The sequence below is a fragment of the Typha angustifolia genome, chromosome 3 (genome assembly GCF_048772165.1).
Source record: "Typha angustifolia cultivar Huaian chromosome 3, ASM4877216v1, whole genome shotgun sequence".
NCBI lineage: Eukaryota > Viridiplantae > Streptophyta > Magnoliopsida > Poales > Typhaceae > Typha > Typha angustifolia.
In genome coordinates this window covers 1,178,153-1,196,747 of record NC_133241.1, presented here as the reverse complement: position 1 = coordinate 1,196,747, position 18,595 = coordinate 1,178,153, and the positions used below count along the sequence as shown (strand labels likewise).

Here is an 18,595-nt window from a genome sequence, read left to right as displayed (position 1 = left end):
ATCTGTCAACAAATTATTTATTACAGAAGTTCCTGATGGAAGATGGAACGTAGCATTCTCATCTTCCAAATGCCGCCAAAATTCCAAGCACATATAGGTGAAAGTCAAAAGGTAGAGAAAGGGATGGATTCCGTTGACTCAAAACCGAGCTTAACCTGACACGTGTATACTTGAAAAAGAAATTTGCAAGCCGTATATTTCAGATTTAAATTTGTGTGAAAATATACCTTAGTGGTATTGTTATTATGGTGATGAGGATCACAGCACCTGTGGTTTTGTTGAATAGTAAATCACCTTCCAGGGATTGGGAGTCAGATATTTCGATAGCGTTAATACATCAAATGATTCAAATTGCATACATCTAGCTAATTCAATCTCGCTCATGCAGTTACTACGACCTCTATATTTTATTTCAGACACAATTGAAATTATTAGATGCCTGCAATTGATGTATTAACATGCATCTAGTAGCCGCCGTCAATGATCTGCAAGAATTAGCTCGCACCAAAACTGCACTCAAGAAATGAAGAATTCAAGAATAAGAAACTGGTAGCAGAATATAAATCTCAAGATCCGATTCCTACGCCCTGTCTCAATGAGGGGATGAAGAAATAAAGTGGGAAGTAACAGGTTTTCAAATAGTTTGCAATAGAAAAGAAAGAAATTTACAGCACAGCGTATCAGTTAACGATTGAGAAATTAAACAATTAAGACATTCGAATTACTGCAAACGAAACTTGGGGCTTTTTTACAAATAGCAAACTGAAGCACTAGAGAGTTTCAATTTAACAAACAAATTCAAGAATTAGAGCGAACCTACAAGAATGGAGGCAAAGCCACTAATTCCTTTTTCTCTTTTAGAAGCTTTGCCCAGAAAAGGAAAAGAAAATAAGAATAAGTTACTGTGGTGAAATTAATTACTGCGATACATGAGAAACAACTGGCCTGAACTTTCTTTCCTCTCAAAGAAAAATAAAAGAGAAAAAAAACTTACCTGAGTGTAGAGCAACCCCAGCACTAACAAAGTGAAACAAGTTATCTCGACAAACAGCTTCCTCCATCTTTTAGTTTTAATGCTTAAAACATCATGCTAGATCCAGTTCCAGGATTATGTCCACCTCCATTTGCATCAGAATATTGAGAAAATGATGACGGTTGGTCTACATGAGACGACTTTCTGGACTTCGGATTTTTAGGAGAGGATATGTATGTTGTACTGGAATCACTGCTTGTTCCATAAAATGATGAAGGTAGACCATGGATCCTTGGCAGACCAGTTGTATCAGTGTCAAGAGTATAGCCTTTTTCAACAGTTTCGGCATCAAGAGGCAACTCCTCCAAAGTCTAATGCATAAAAAATTGCAAGATAAAAAAGTAAACCTCAAGCTAGAAAGAAAGAAAGAAAGAAAGGAACTGAGGGCAGTTAGAAGAAACAGTCTCTAAAGTAGACAATTATAAAATTTTAGATGCACATCTAAGTGACGAAGTGCAAGACACCTACCCTCTGTGCCTGTTGCAAGACTCTCAGTATTTCTTGAATGCGCTTCCTTTTGACCATTACATCATCAGGTTCCCTCAGCATTTCTTCAAGAAGGTTCTCTCTATATAACCATAAGAATCATTAATCAAAGGTTGGTAATTTACAATTTAAAGACAGTGGCTGGTTCCAACAAATCTTGATGTACTGTAATAGCAGAATAGCAGGTAGCAAATGAATAAAAAAAAAAAGAACCCAAGTGAATATGCTGACGAGGATCCATGTACCTGTAGAGTTTCCTAATTAAGACATTATGCAGCTCCCGCTTTGTATGATTAACCTGAAACACGACACAAGGTATCAGTACTGGCATGATAGATTATAATTACTGATGTCTGTGCCTTACATGGTAAATCAAATTGCAGTTGGACCAGAAACTGTAGAAGGACAAGTTGATTCACATAATGAAATGAAAACCATGAAGTACTCAAGTTCCATCATGGGAAAATGTCACAATCAGATTATATAATATACAAACATTTATGTCAGAGACTATCATTTCACAGTGACCCACTCAGCAAACAGTTTTCAAGGTTCAATATGATAAGTAAGCAAACAGAAAACAAACATTAAGAAGAGAGTCAAACAAATATCTTCTTCTAATAATAAGTAATCATTCATCACAAAAAATGCAATATGTACCCATCCAAGCAATACATCTTTGAAGCTACAGAAGTAATTAACTAATTATAACCATCCTAAATACATATGTTTAACAAATAAAGGTTTTAAAAAAATATAAGAATCATAAGATATTGAAAATCGTTTACTGCTTCATCTTCCAGCTTTGGCTAAATTTTCTAAAAACTAGAAAGGACAAAACGAAAGACATAAAAAAGGAAACATTTAATCGAGTTACATACTTAAATTAACTATTTACATATGATGTTAGTTCATTCTCTATACTTAGTTAAAGATTGAATAGATGACCAGCAGAAACCTCAAAAATCTCAGATGGACTTGTGTGTAGGAACTTTTTCTAGGTAGTAGCACAAATGCACAATAGCTATAACATCAGATAAATGAATTATTTGCTGACATGAGGAAGAATAGATATTTCTCCATAACTCTTTACAAAATGACAAAATATGTTATCTGTGGAAGCTCTTTATTAATTGCAAGGTAGAGAATAATTCAAAGTTCTTCAACTTTATATATCTCTCCTTCACTCAGAATTTTATGAAGTAGGTATTTAGTTTTCTTATTCTCCTGATCCAACTGGACATTAGGATCCATCAAAGCTCATCTATTCTAGGTTTCTGAATTATATGTCCAAATCAATTAAACTACTCCCTGCATCTTATCTTCAAGTGGTGTAGAAATTCTTAAAATAGAAATATATGTGATCATTTTATCAAATTCCAACTTGAATTGTACCAGAAAGAATATTTATTAGAACAAAACAGTAAGTTACCAAAAACACGCCTCGACTTTCTAGCAGAGTAAGGCAACATACCAGGAAATGCATAATAGCCTTTGGCACAGCATCCTCAATATTTTTTCTGACAATATCATAATATGATTTCAACAACAGTTTCGTAATAGTTATCTCCACAGCTTCCTGCTCTGTCTGGTTTTCTGAGGGCTTTAGAGTGATGGGTGGCTGAGTCATAGTGGACAACAGTTAGATTCCAATTGCTGTAGTTTGTCAGGCAACTTAATAGAGGGTTTGGGAGTTTAGTCCACCTCTCTTAGCTGAATCATAGAGAGAGAATGATCCATGTTGTGAACTGGGATGGACTGAGGCTTATTTGTAGAACTTTCTTTTACAGGAGGGCGAGATCCAGTGGCACCAAAAATTGAAGAAATGCCCCAGCTTCCTCCACTTGCACTTCCTGCTTAAAACTAGTGGTTAGATGACCTTAAAAAAAATTCCTCTTCACTGAAAAGGTTTTAAATAAAAAACAAAAGTAGCTACTGCTTTCTAAGATTATCTTAAACAGATGGGGTTATGAGCGAACTAAGTTGAGAGGATATTGTGCATGTGACAGTAATAAAGGTACTCTTGATAAAAGATAATTGTCAGATTGAGCTTAGGAGGGATACAGACAAGTATATGCATTCATTGATATCTTGACTGAAGAATATTGTTTCTTCTTGACTCAAATACAAACAGCGAAGGAACTAATAGTTTTTCTTTTTAATCTTTCCTTAATCTTACCAGCTGATCCTGGTCTGTCAGAATCTGCAACAGGTCGAACTCCCTATTGAAGAGTCAGGAAAAGAAAGAGTATCATGATAAGGCTCATTAACAGATAAAAATTTGCATCTCTGAATTTAAAAATTGTCATGAGGATACAGCAACAAACAAATGAGAAAAGATGTAAAAAGCCCTAAAAAGTAGTCCAGAACCTGATCAGCAACTGCTCCGTTTGCACCACCTTTAGCAAGAATTGCTCGTGACTTTAGGATTTTTTCAGATCCTTGTAGCTTCTCAGTGTCCACACCATCCTTGACCCACAACATGTGATATCAATACAAAGCCAATACTTGTCTAACACAAAGGAACGGAACTTCTAATAGTTTGATTCGTATTATTAGAATTGAGAAAAGGAACCTTAGTAAGTACAAGAATCAGAACATTAAGGGTAACATGCAAAAAGCAGTTCCTTTTCACTGAAAAAGGAAAATTAATCTATTTCTAAACTATAGTGCTTTCAGTTTGTAGTTAATCATAATACTAAAATTTAGGCCTGGGATGGACAACTGAATTCTCTTTATTTGTATCATTCTCTTTTTTCTAGCTTACCTCCTACTAATCAACAAGGAGAGCTCTCTGGTGAACAAAAGAAACAATAGGAAGTTAACTTCTGCCAGATGGCTGTTTTACCTCAAGCCATGGAGGAGAAACTTGCAATCAACTTAGGGAGAAAGGAGTGTGGAGTACTGATATACTAGTTTAAATGCAAAAAGGACAAATAAACCAATAGAACCATGAAATAGAGTATAGATTCCAGAGAAGTTGCAGTTGCAACCATCACCAATAAATAGATATTTCCCTATTATGTTTGATTGTTCATGCATAGAGATGAGATGTGTTCAGATCTATGTTATGAATCTACAATAAATTAGGTGGAAAGTGGAAACACCATACACAGAGGTTCTGGATCTGTTCAGTGCATTGTTCTAGTACCTAAACTAATTTGAAATTTGAACATATCCAAAGTCATTAAAGTCTTGCCTAAACATGTCAGTATAGCAGTATAGGACTTAAAGCTGAAAGCAGTTAAGAAGCCAGCTCAATGTTCATTATACGAGTTCACATCAGGTTATACTGTAAAGAAGTCCTTTTTCTTCTGGACCGGAAAAAGCCCTGATAGTTTATTAGAATTTAGAATCACACAATCAATCTATGAAGAGATAGACTCAAAGGTAAAAGGTATCTTTGTATAATAGCCCACACTTACTCACTTCCCATAGTTCGGGCACTCTTTCATTTCTCACAGCCCCATTGCATTAATCAACAATGAGGCTGCATGAAGTCAGAGGGCAGTGAAAAATGTGAAATTTAATTACTGAAGAGCGGATCCATATTTATTTGCCATAAAAACCAGGATTACCTTGGATTTAGGCAATGACAGAGACAATCTGGAAGATCTAACTTGCTGCTGTGCAATCTCAACAGCCTTACTTCCACCAATAAAACTTGGATGTGAAGTATTTAGGTAATCCATCTGCAAGAAAATTTTGTTCAAGTAAGCACACTGCAATTGATCCAAGATAATATGCCATCTAAGAGAGTTGCTCGTATACCATAATTTTAATCCTTAATTAATTTAGAGGTCTTGAACTGTGTGAAGAAGCTCAAATTGTTTTGCCTTACTGCTCACTATAAACTTGATTAGAGGGATATGTCGAAAGTAGAAACTGCTTCAAGATAAAACAATGCATGATACAATGGTGTTTCCAATTTATAAATATTAAATCCTTTATTAGAGTGGGGGGAAAAAGAACTAGAAGCAAACCTATCATCTTGACATTTTCAATGCTTAGATAACTACACCGGTTTAACCATTTTCAAGTCTGCCGAAAGAAGACTATGACTTTGATTTAATTTCAAGTAAGCCAAATGCTGCCATTTGAACTCAAGCTCCTAGCCTACTTTGCAAGCCTACTCATCAACATCTCCAGTGTGAGCATGTAACTCGCTAGTCCCTACTGCAGTCAAGAGTTTCTTCATGCATTTTGGTGGTGCATTTCGCATGAGCGAAACAAACTCTCCACTAATGAGGTTAAGGCTGCACACGTGTTGCCCTTTCTAATCTCCCCATGAGCAAAATCCCCATGTAAATCAGTGCCCCTTTATTATCAAAAATTCTATTTCCTCTTTACTAATTCTTCTACAAGCAAACCCTGCCATTCTTTTTTGCTAAATCTCATTGCAAACATGGAAAACCATTAAACAGAAAGTAAAGCAATAGTTATGCAAAAGGGTGGCAGATCTGCTAGTGATCATAGGTAAAGAAATGTGGCTAAAATTAAAATCAGCAGTAGTTTCTAAGCACATAATAATAGATGAAGAGAATTTTAATGAATATTAAGTACTAAAGTAGACACCTATAAGCACCAACCAATAGAAAAATATGAAGGGGGGATAGAGTGAGTGAGAGAGAAAGACAGAGTAGGACCCCATACAATCCAAGTCATATCTAGTAAGGTCCAAAACCAGACCTTCCCTCACTTTCTTCTCAGCAAAACCCTATCTCCACCTCCCCACTTCTCAATCAGCAATTCAACATCTGTCCATCTCAACTACATAAGAATAAGAAAAGGTGCATCTAATAGCAAACCACTCATATGGTTTATAACAAGTTTTGTAGGTTCATGTTCTCTAAATTTAACTAGAGATGTGATACATGCATATCATTGCAAGAACTCATAATAGATGCTTCAATTACCTCCATTTCAATTATGTGGGTTATCATTGTCTCTGCAGGTTGAAGGCCTTCCCTTAGAAAATTGCCAATTGCCTCATCCATGCGCCTTCTAAGAACAGGATAGCGCTGCAACTCCATAGCTAAGCAGCGGTGGCTCATCTACAGTGGCAGAATAACATATTTATAAGAACTCTAGATTGAGGTTCTGACAATTTAAAAAAAAAAAAAAAAGATATGGCATCGCAGAGTCTGTACTTTGACTAATTCATCATATATAAATTTTGCACATTGGAGACTTGGGTCTAGCAACCGACCAATTTGCCTTCGGACAAGAATCTCAAATGGTACCTAGAAATTTGTATGATAACATAAAGTAAGTTTCTAGTTCCTACTACCAAAAACTGAGAGAAATAAGACACTATGTGAATGTTTAGAAATCTAGTTAGCAATTCTCCATGTCCAGACACACCTCAGGAACAAACAAAGCACTTTTAGGGCCTGTTGCATTTTGTATGGCCATGCGTATATCTTCATCAGTTATGCTGTCACAAGGATCAATATCCTGCAACTCAGATAACACCGAATCTTAAAGTTCTACATCCAAATACAGGTAAAAAATAAAAAAAAATAATATGAACTGCTCATGAAAGTAAATATAATACTAAAGGATATCATTTAAAAGAAGCACATCTGCAGTTATCATGAATAGATTTATTATGTACAGTAGTATATGTAACATATAAGATAAAAGTGATTCCTGCAGACCTCCAAGCTCTTCACAAAAATTGACTGAAAAATATAGTGAATTCGCGCTCCACCAGAAAGCTCATCTGTTGACACCTCATTTTTGCCTTCCACCTTTGAAGAAAAAGCTGAGAAGGAAGAAGTTCAGTATTTGGACAATAAATGTTCAAACTAAAGCCAATATGAACAGGAAGGAAGAATGATAGTTCTAAAAATAACTAAGTAATTATGAACAGATATATTGAGCTAAAAATCCCATGTTCGGAAAGTTTAGGGGTCCTTTCATGTTGGTCCCTTTGGGGTTATGAGTTTCCCTTTAGTTGTTTGGAAAAAAAAAAATCAGTGAGATAAAATTATGTTGTGCCTATAAATTTCAAGTAAAAGAAGCATATTCATCAACCCAATTTGTTTAGTACTGTTATTAGTATTTCGTAATGTTCTTAATTAAAGGTCGCTTTTATGAAGTCTCCGTTGCAAACTACAAGTCCTCCACTTTATATTATTTTTCTCTTTTCAACTTTTAAAGAATCTAAGAATTTCTATGAAAATTCTACAACTATGCTAAACTGTCAATTAGCAAGTACATAGAAAGAGAATGAAACAAACTCAAAAAGAAGCCCTATAACAATGTTTAAAAGGAAACAAGAATACCAGTTATTGAATATTAAATTTGAGGATACCTTCACAATATTTTGCCAAAATGTTCAAGAGTCTAACTCCCTGACCAGCCTGTGTGCAAATCAGAATATGTCCAATTTTAAAAGATATGACCTTAAAAATCACATGTTTGTACAATTAAATATGAAATAATGGAAAAGAAATGAACAAGAACTAGTGGAAAACTAGAAGGTTTATGGTTCATAGAAACACATGATGCAAGATGCCAGTTATGATAGGATAGATTAAAGAAACAAGGTAACAGAATGCTACCAGGTAAAATGATAATTTTAATAACTTATGTCTATATTTGCAGATTCAAACTATAAATTGTAATGCAACAAAGAATAAATAAAGAAATAACAAGCGATGAAAGATACAACCTTTTGGCACTTTAAATTGCCATCTATTGTAGTATGATTCAGAAAAATCGGTACTGGACCAACTAACAAAAATGAGAATGGAAAGAATTAACAGCCCATTAGACCAATTTCCAAATTAATGAGTGTTGGCTGAGTTATCCCCTTTTCCACCAGTTAGCCCTATTAAGAGCTATAACGTCTTCCCAACTTAAGGCCCTAAGTATCTTTTCAAGGACTTCTATCAAGTTTGTCTCATCCTTTTTTGAAGTAAACATTTTAAGTGTCCTATGGCAAGAAGGAAAAAAGAACACCATATGAGTTGGCATATGAGCTCATATATGATTTATCTGGATTTACTATATGGATTCTGCAGATTGAACAGTAATAAATGAAGACTAAGCATATAGTAAGTGAAATTGTATAGTATTAATGTGTGGAACTAAAACTAATGTACTCTACCTCATATGAGCATTTCTCAAGGAAGTATTTGAGTATCATTGGGCATGAAAGAAGAAAATCTCACATGAGTAGGCATATTACTATATGAGCTCATATACGGTTTTTGTGGATTTACTATTTAATCTCAGTGGATTAAGCTATGGTAAGTGAGGATTAATTATATAGTAAGTGAAAATGTCATTTTGGTTTTTTTATTTAGCCATAACAAAATGTTCTCATCTCAAATAGAGACTAAAATTTGTAGTATGTGCTAGACCGATAATGGCAAGCTTGTTCAGTGGAATGCTAGTAGGAGAAAGAAAAAGAGTATTTCTTAAAATTTCAAAAGTACTATCTTTTCTTCAGAAAGGTATTGTCGTCTTTTGAAAAAAAAATACAAATTAACATTAAATGCAAAGAAGGTCTCTCTCTCTCTACTCTTAAAGGTGAAGTAAGGGCACTTTGGTCTAATAAAGGTCATTGGGTTATCCAGCAAAGGAAAACAAAAAATTGGGTAAAGTGGTAAAAAGCAAAACCATATTGAATTATTGATTTTTCGTGCAAATTACTCATTCTGCTTTAAGAAAAAGGACTTCACATTTTTTCTCATTTTCTCTAAAGCATGATCACAAGAGTCATCTCGTTATTCCCCCAAAACATCCTAGAACTATGATTGACTACTTCAACATCTACACCTCCTCCATGGAAATCCACCAGCCTGTCACTCACCCCCATTCCATACACCACCACTACAAGCAACCACATCGCAACCTGGCAAATATTATCCTCGATACCATTTCTGTACTGCAAAGCTCCTGTGACACCTGCAAAGTATCTCAAATTCAATGTCGATGGCATACTCTACCTCATTAAAAGTTACTTATTGCCAAGCCTAGGTGTATGTACTTTGTATTCAGTTCCAGAGATAGATTCAAATACCTTCAATCCCCTTGTCCCAGGATCCACACCACCACCATGCTCATAAATCTTAACTACCATGATGGCAGTAAAACTCTAATTAATGGTGTCAGCTATTCACAAAACAAGGAAACAATCTATGTCAACTACACAGATGAGAATCTAGAGTGTTTTTACTTTTTAGACTACCCTTTACCAAAAAAAGCACTCAAACAAGTAACAATGCAAAACCATGAGTTGCAAAACCTAGTGGCCGTAGAACATCCTTTTATAATAAAAGATAATAAAAAAGTTTCGCTGAAAAGTGTTAATTGTTAAGATTTGCTGATAAAAAAAGTCTATAATCCTTAAAATTTTAAACTTGCCAATTCAGAGAATCATGTAGAACCTAAATAATACAAGACTGAGGGAATGTATTAATGAACTGTATTAGAATATTCTTAGAGTACTCCTTGTTGCCAGCAAAGTTTTTCCATGTCTTCTTTACTCTTGGTTAGTGTAGGCTCATCTATTCACAAGTATTCAAGATTTAGCTTCACTCATGTACATAATATATTTTCCAAAATAAAGGGCCATGGCACAATGCATGCCAAGGGAACAACCTACTTCAGGAGAACAATAGTGAATATCTAAACCTTCTTGAACCCATGCTAGCAGAAGCATAGTACCCAGACTTCCTTTTTCTTATATTCCATCGCACCTGAATATCCATTATATTTTCCTATTAAGAGTAACTCTCATAACCCTATTACCATATGTCATTTGCATTCTTATCCTTTGTTTTCATCTTGTTTTCTTGGCCACCTCCAGATTCAGCATTTTGACACATCAAACACATGAACCTGTTCCAAAGGAAAATACCCAGTCTAACCCCTAATCTAATGGTGAGAACAATTGATTAAGATATCCTTGTATTCGATCGTTCATTGGGGATCATTGATATCCTTTGCCACAAAGATAGTCCTTTCTATGTCCGCTGTTGTACCCACTAAAAGTACTTGAAAAACATGAATGAGGTTGATTTAAACAAGGTAGAAGAGAAAAAGAAATTTGATTGAGTTTATCAGTTCGAGGAGTTGAAACTTGCATGAAAGCAAGAGGTACGTAATTTTCTGCACTTTTTCCATTTGCAACTAATGAAATGCAATTTTAGTTAATCTCCTTGCAAGCGGATATCATTTTAAGCATACATTTCCTCTGAAGATGATATAGGATAATTGCATGTCATCAAATATACAATAATAGCAGCATTACATAATAATCCAAGCAAGCACAGTCAGCAGATAAAATGATAGCAGTACCAGATATAAGAGTCTAAAAGATTACCTTTGACTCTACAATGTCTCCAAAGGCTGCATGCTCTTTTGCAACAGCTACCAGTTGAGTATTTATACGGGACTTCAGTCCTGGAAGAACAGACCTGATGTGCTGCACTAAGATCTGCATGTAAAACCAGAGATCATCAATGAGAGTACTTATTGCTTTATGTCAATGAGTAATGGTGACTACCAATATTCTCATGGAAGAAATATTATTGGTTAAAGAAAAACAAAGTACAAGATTTAACAATGAGAAATATCAATTGACAGAGTGCAGAATCTATGTTAGCAACAACTACCTGATTTAATTTTTTTGCCAATTGAGGAACTCCACAACAAGCAGCAAGACCACTGTATGCCTGTTATCAGCATGATAACATAAAATATCTCAAGAAATGGTTACTGAAGCCAATAAGGAACATAAGGGAAGAAAACAATGGGTAAGGAATGGATCAGAATGAAGTATTTGGTCATACAGGCTGGGTGGAGAAGAATTTCTGCTCACAGGCTAGTGCCTCCTTGATACTATGATTGGAGATAATATCCTGCCAAGGTTAAGAATGTAATAAAATTTCAGGAAACATGTAAAATAAGAGGCACATGTATTATGAATTAACTACCCATAGACCATAGCTAGCTTTTGTTATATTGTCACTTACTAGTTTGATTCCTCTAATATTTTCCTCATACTACTTTCTAGGTCCTATCAATCCAGTCTCTTTTCCTCCTAAATCTTGTTATCAGATGACCATAACAAGATAATCTTCTTTCTCTCTTCCTGCTAATTAACAAAGGTAACTAAACAACAAAAGATCCTAGATCAATAGAAAACCAATCACTCCTCCAGATCATGGTGATTACCCAGAGAATTTGGTAGGCTCCATAGGAGATTAGCTACTATGCACAATTGCATGAGCACCTACCTATCTCATTCAATTGTGTATTCCATAAGATTCTACTGTATACATTATTAAGTAATAGATGTATGTAAAAACTCTATACATCCACCTTCTCAGTTAAAGCAATATACAATTAGACTCATCACATCTCATTTATCTATCATTATCACAAGCAACTTGCCTTCACATTAATAAAAAGAGTTACATCCTTCCACTTAGAATGCATTAGTAACCAACCGTATCTTCAACTAGTGCCTCAATTATGAAATTTACTAAGGATCTATGGAGAAATAACATGAGTTAGCATCTAAAGAATGCCACAGCAGAAAAATTAAAAATTTAAAGAAACTCTGATCATAATGGAAGTTGTACTTCCGCCACCCATCTTAATTGATGAAGACCAAGTGACACTATAATCAGTTAATTATTTGCGATGTCAATTGTCCATTTCATTATTTTCTTTGGTTTTTGTTCTCTACTTTTGTTTTGGTTAAAATACTCTCCTTTAGTGTCTGATGGCAAACATAGAACCATATGCAGTCTCACAAGAACCATAAGTTGGCATGCATTTATTAATATTGAAATTTTAACCAGAGCATACCTGTTGACTGCGATTCACCACTCCAACATAACCAAGTTTAAGGGGAATCACATTTCCTAGCAAGAAGTTACGAGCATCGGTACCTCTGTCCATGATGTCTAACTAAAGCCATTGAAATAATATTGTTATGTTTCTAGGAATTTGACTACATATTTATAATGGGTAAATGTGGAAGTCCGAAAATGAAACCTTAGTGATAACGCCAATTGTTCGAGAACCTATTGAGAGAGAAAAGAAAAGATGGCAAAAGCATTAGAGTGCAAGATTTCCTCTGCTTTCCTCTAAAAGTTGCTATTTATTTTCATTAAAAATAGATGAAATCAAGTGAGAACTGCTTTAAAAGAAGTACCATCTGGATCAGCAATTCTTGCCATCTGCAATGCATCAGAATTTGCTAAATCTGCATTTGCTGGAGAGACTGCTATTATTATACATGTCGCATGTTTGATATATGACAAGATCATTTGTCTAGTTTTCGCCTCGATATCACTTGGCTGGTCTCCAACAGGAACTTTTGTTATCCCAGGCAAGTCAACCAAAGTGATATTTAGGACATTTGGCGAGAAAATCTTTAAACGAATCTGCTTGTCTGAAATTCCCTTATTCCCTCCAGCTTCTTTATCTGTTTCAGCCTGCAAGCATTCATTAGTAAGAGAAGAGCATGATAACTTAAGACCAACCTATTCTCTTATTAGTAATAAGCAGATTACTGATAGCATTAATGAACAGGACTTGATAAAGAAAAGAACCAATGGAACTAATTCAATCTCATGAGCTGTGACGACGTCAACGGCATGAGCTAGATGTAGGAATTAGCAAAGTTAAACACAATTTATCAACATGCCAAAATTCTAACAAATTCATTGGATCGTTTGTGAAGCATGGTTAAAAGTATATCTAGCTAAATCCATATATACAACTGTGAAATAGCAGAAAAACTCATGCAAAGGAAATTGCATAACTTGTCTTAATAGACTTAACAATCTTGTAGAGCACTAGTGACCTTGGAATTGGATGCTAACAAAACCTACTAGCAACCTTGGATGCAACAGCACCTCGAAAGCTTTTTAAAGGGTAAATAAAAAAAATGTCACCACAACCAAACAATGTTCAAAATCCTAAATCACTTGGGAGCCATTTGGTGTCATGTGTTTCAAGATGTAGTATCCATAGAGTCAAATGAAAAACTAATATTAGTAAAAGTCTTATATCTTCCCTCTTTTTGTCTTTTGAAATACTGTGTTTTGACATTAACTTAATTGAAGTGGAGTTAAGATACTGTATATGAGCCCATCTTAGCCTCTGGAAAGGATATTTCGTAGGATTCATAAACTAAAAACTAGTTTTTATATTGCACTTTATATGTGTAGATGCAGTTTTTCTAAATACATGAGCTGCTCCTTGGTATCTGGATTTCAAGAATTCTGGCAACTCTATTTTCAACATAAACGTACTAGCAAATTCTAAGACGTGTGACTAGAACTGCAAGGCCAAAAAAAAAAAAAATCAAATTACAACACCTTCAATCACAGCCTTTCAAAGAGAAATTGAATAAAATTTCGTAACATCTCGATACCTATAGATCTGGTAAATCCTCAATTACCTGAATCTCTCGCTTGATCTCCGCAAAGTCGAAGAACCGCTTCCCAGGCAAGTGGAGGAACTCCCCCCACTCGTCCCCCTCCACCCCCTCCGGCCGACGAGGGCAGTGCACGAGCTGCAGCACGAGCGGCCGCCGCGTGCAAATGTCCGATCCCCTGGGGAGGAAGTCCCGCCCCACGAGCGCCTCGAGGACGCTCGACTTGCCGCTGCTCTGGCTCCCGACCACCGCTACCTGCGGCAGATCGATCGTGGAGCTGCTCCCAAGTTGTGCAAAGATGTCTTGGAGCTTATTCGCGATCGGAATCACAGAATGCCCCACGGAATCCACCACCTCCGGCGGCGCCGTCGCCGGAGGAGCGGCGGTCACCGGTTCCTCCGCCATCGCCGCTGGCAACTCTTGCGGCGGAGATCGAGGGGGATCGGAGTGGGCGGCGAGGAGAGAGTCCAAACCCTAGAAGAGGTCGAAGAGGTCTTAGAGGTGGAGGGAGGAGAAGAATGCAATGGAGCGTAGGGAATAATATCTTTATTCAAACCATGACTATTTTCATATTCCGATAAAAATATAGCAAATTACATATAATTGCCTCCATTTTTACTATATTACAGAAAGGTCCTCTTTTACTGTTTATAAATAGAGCTCATATTTATTAAAATATACAAAATCATACATTACGGACGAATAAATATATATATATATAATTTAAAACTCTTATATTTTGATCTCAAATATCTGAGATACGAGTAATTAAGCAAACAGAACTATCTTTTGAGATGGATGAAATATATTATTTTTCCCACCTGTCATTTGTTAAATTAAACTTTAACTTAGAATATTATTTATTTTTATTTTTATTTTTGCAATTTGGAAGCTCTATTTGTAAATAAAAGAGATCTTTTATAATATACTAGAAATGTGGGGTGTTGTTTGTAATTTTCTCAAAGAAAAATATATCTAAATGCTGCACATGTTTACACAAATCCAATGATAAGCACCCAAAGTTTTTCAAAATTAGAATGAGAGACTAAGAAGAGTAATGGATAAACGTGGTGACCTCAAAACTTTCTCAAAATGGAAAAAAGAAAGCTAATAAATGGTTATTTCACTTTAGTGCCTCATGTTTAAGGTAATTATATATTTTCTTTAACATAAATCCAACAACCAAAGAATGACTCTAGGAAATATGAAGTCCCTAAAATATGGTTTACATTTAATTTGACAAACATTCAAGTTTTTGTCAAAAAGAAACCTATTTAAATACTTATTAATCGATCTAGTCCTCGCACTAATCTTAATACTAGAAGGGACTTCTTTTGTATATCCCAGATATCATGTCATAAGCTATTAAGAAAATTATAAAATTATTTAAATACTTCGGTAGATCTTTATATGAAGCACTAATTAGTTCCACGTTTTATATGTAAAATATTGAACAGTTCAACAATCTTATAAACAAATCTATTTAAGTATTTAAATAAAATAAATTTCTGAGGAGACCTAGAATCCGTAACTCTTGAAACAATTACTCTGGTTGAGAATCGAGTTCTAATCAAATCGCATTTGAGCCTAATTCATGTCGAAGCCTAAAATTAGGATAGAGGTGATCAAACGGCCCAGCCCGGCCTAAGCTCGAACTACCCATAGGTGGCACAGGCCCGCCCGACTTGACTTGGAAGCCCGCCCATTTGGTCCGCAATAAGCTAGCTCGTTCTGCTACAGTAAAAACCAACTAAAATTTTGGTACTGTAGTGGTTTACATTTTTTTTAAGCACACATTTAACAAAATTTAATTTATTATTATTTTTAAAAATAGAGGAACATAAATATTTTTTATAAAAATAAGCTAATAGTAAAAAAAAATTCTAAAAATAGCTAAAATGTGGGTTAGGTCGAATGATTGGTGGGTCGAGCCGGCTCCGCCTGACCGGCTAGCCTAATCTATCACGAGGCCGACGGGTGATAATAGGCTAGACTATTCTAGCTTAGCCTGAACCCGGCCCGAGTGATTGATGGATCAGGCGATGAATAAATACTTAAGTCTGATTGGCCCAAAAAGTTCGGCTCGAATCTGACCCGGTCCGCTCGATGATCATGTCTAAATTAGGATATAGATTCAGGCCAACCCTAACCTGGTCGAGCCACCTTGAACCGGACTTACGTAATAGCTCGACTTGAACCCGACTGAGTTCAAACCCTTAACACATTGGCAATCCACCACATTAGGCATCATCTAGACCCAGCTCAACTCTATTTAATACAAAATAGAGCTACTCAGTGCATTGGCTTACATCAAAGTACATCTAGTGTTTAGTATTTTCCATCAGCTGCAGTGTCTATCCAAGCTCAATATTTTCCTATCTACTATGCTATGGTGGATGTAAAGGGGTAAGAGAGGAGAATATTATAAGTAATTAGTATTTTCTTTTTAAGTTTCTTCTCTTGTTAGTTGTAAAACATCTTACTTATATTGGGCCCTCTCAGTTAAATGGCATGAGAAATATTATAATTTACTCTATTATGGTGATTTAATCTATATCACACACTTTAAATTACGTAATTAATTTGTATTATGGTTAAGACTAAATTGTAACCGTTAGTCAATCGTGAACTACGAGTCTAGGATATAAAAAAAAGACATAATTAGCAGCTACCCAGTATTAATAGACAATGATTAAGTGTTAAGTGTATGGAAGCCCAACAACTTAAAATTTTAGGTCAATTATCATCTAACATTATTAACTGTGTAAGTTATTAAAGAGGTTGATGGTAAAAAAGACTAGCCTAAGTAGCCTATGACACTCTTTTAAGAAAAATAATAATAAATTTTGCTTACTTATGTCCAAAATTAACTATGCAAACAAATTTGGTTCAAATTAAATCCCAGGTCATTGGAATCCATCCAACTTAAAGCTTAAGTTTGTCGAATTAAATGTGATAGTTCACTTTTAATACCGTGAATTATTATAATTTTTTATTAATAATTTATTAAATTTTATTTTAATATATAATGACTCTTTGATGGAAGAGGTCAAGCGAGGTATTTCTGATAATTCAAGAAAATCATTATAAGATAACGGTGATAATTCAGGGGGTGATAGAAAATTATCCCAATAAAAAAATAATAGCTATTTTTAATTTGGCTTCTGGTTTCCAATTTTTTCTTAAAATAAAGAAAGAAATTAAACCATGGGAAATTTGAATGGTTTGCTCCATGTTAAGCTCTGTGAGTTGGTAAACAATTTGAGATCAAATATGGAATTAACCAAGTCTTAACCTACTTGATTGTTTCAGAAGTAATCTTCACCAATACCCAACTCATTAATATATCTAACTTGAATGCAATCTCAAGCCAAAGTAAAAAGAAAAGGAGATCAAATATATATACTATTGTAGGCTTAATGCCACCATTGTGTGTATATATATATACTATTCATTTGAAAGAATTAGCTTGATTAGATGCTTATATTATACAACTATATTAAATTAAGTATGCTTTCTTGGTATAGGGTGGATCACCTTTTTTATTATTACTCGTTTTATTCACAATTCCCAAACCCTTTTGACTCTATGTTCAGCTACATACCAACAGGATATCTGATGACAAATTTAATAATGGAGGGCAACAGTGAAAAATTAAAAGTTGATCATTGTGGCTATGGCTAATTGGATGATCTAGAAGGTGCAAAGCAGCAAAACGCTTTCCATGATATTTTATGACCAGGCTCCAAACTTAGGGGTGCAAACGGGTCGGATTAACTCCGGCCCAACCCACTATCAGATTCGATTTGAATTGGATTCGGATAAAAAATTTCTATCTGATTCGGATACGGATAGAAATTTTGAAAAAACTCCGGATACAGATTCGGATACAGGTTGGATATAATTTTTAAATTCGGATACGAATATCGAATATCGGATATCCATTTATTTGCATATTTTTTGAATGATTTACAGTTTTTAGTTTGCTTTCTTAAATAGTGAATATTGATATTGTTACTAATAATATATTATATATTATTTGTAGAGATTAATTTATCTAATTTTATATGTATTTGTCATACAAAAAAATTATTTTTTATGAAACTCTTAATATTTTTGTGTTGATTATATCTAAATAAATGATCATAATTCGTTTAAAATTCAATTAACTTCTATTTAAGATCCAATTTTCTATTCAAAAATTATTTGTATCCATTTAATTAGGATATAGTTTTAAGTTTTGCTATCCGTATCTGAATTCGTATTTAGACTAAAAATATGAATTCGGATATGAGTTAATACTATCTGATCTGTTTTCATCTCTACCCATACGTGTTTTGAGGGTGAGAGGTGCAAGGCCGAGGTTACTGCTTGGCAAGTCTTTTCTATGGCTAATGAATATTTTGACAGGGTGGTCACCTAAGGATGAAACATTGATCACCCTTATTAAGTGGGCTAAACCTCTTGAAGGGGTTGTTAAAAATTAATATGGATGATGCCTTTGATCCCAGTAATCAGCAAGTTGAGGATGGTTCTGTTAGCAGAGATCACTTGGGCTCCCTTCCTTTTGCCAGGGTACAACCCTTCAATTGTACTTTCCCTTTGAAACCTGAGGTGCTAGCCCTTCTCCATGCATTGGAATTCATCTTTGAAGGTGAACTCCT

At 34.9% G+C, this 18,595-nt stretch overlaps 1 protein-coding gene across 1 annotated transcript; it reads right to left on the bottom strand.

Annotated features, from left to right (window-relative positions):
- Positions 1 to 669: 669 nt before the first annotated feature.
- LOC140780096 (dynamin-related protein 3B-like) lies at positions 670 to 14,464 on the bottom strand. Its single transcript, XM_073125430.1, has 20 exons — positions 13,956 to 14,464; positions 12,702 to 12,984; positions 12,542 to 12,570; positions 12,353 to 12,454; positions 11,329 to 11,397; positions 11,152 to 11,211; positions 10,860 to 10,973; positions 7,839 to 7,887; positions 7,180 to 7,286; positions 6,884 to 6,976; positions 6,670 to 6,762; positions 6,436 to 6,573; positions 5,098 to 5,211; positions 3,890 to 3,988; positions 3,699 to 3,741; positions 3,224 to 3,372; positions 2,994 to 3,140; positions 1,765 to 1,817; positions 1,502 to 1,601; positions 670 to 1,344 (listed from the first exon to the last, which is right to left on the bottom strand). The coding sequence occupies exons 1-20, from the start codon at positions 14,334 to 14,336 to the stop codon at positions 1,078 to 1,080; spliced, it is 2,490 nt and encodes an 829-aa protein (XP_072981531.1). The 5' UTR covers positions 14,337 to 14,464; the 3' UTR covers positions 670 to 1,077.
- Between the last annotated feature and the right edge of the window lie 4,131 nt (positions 14,465 to 18,595).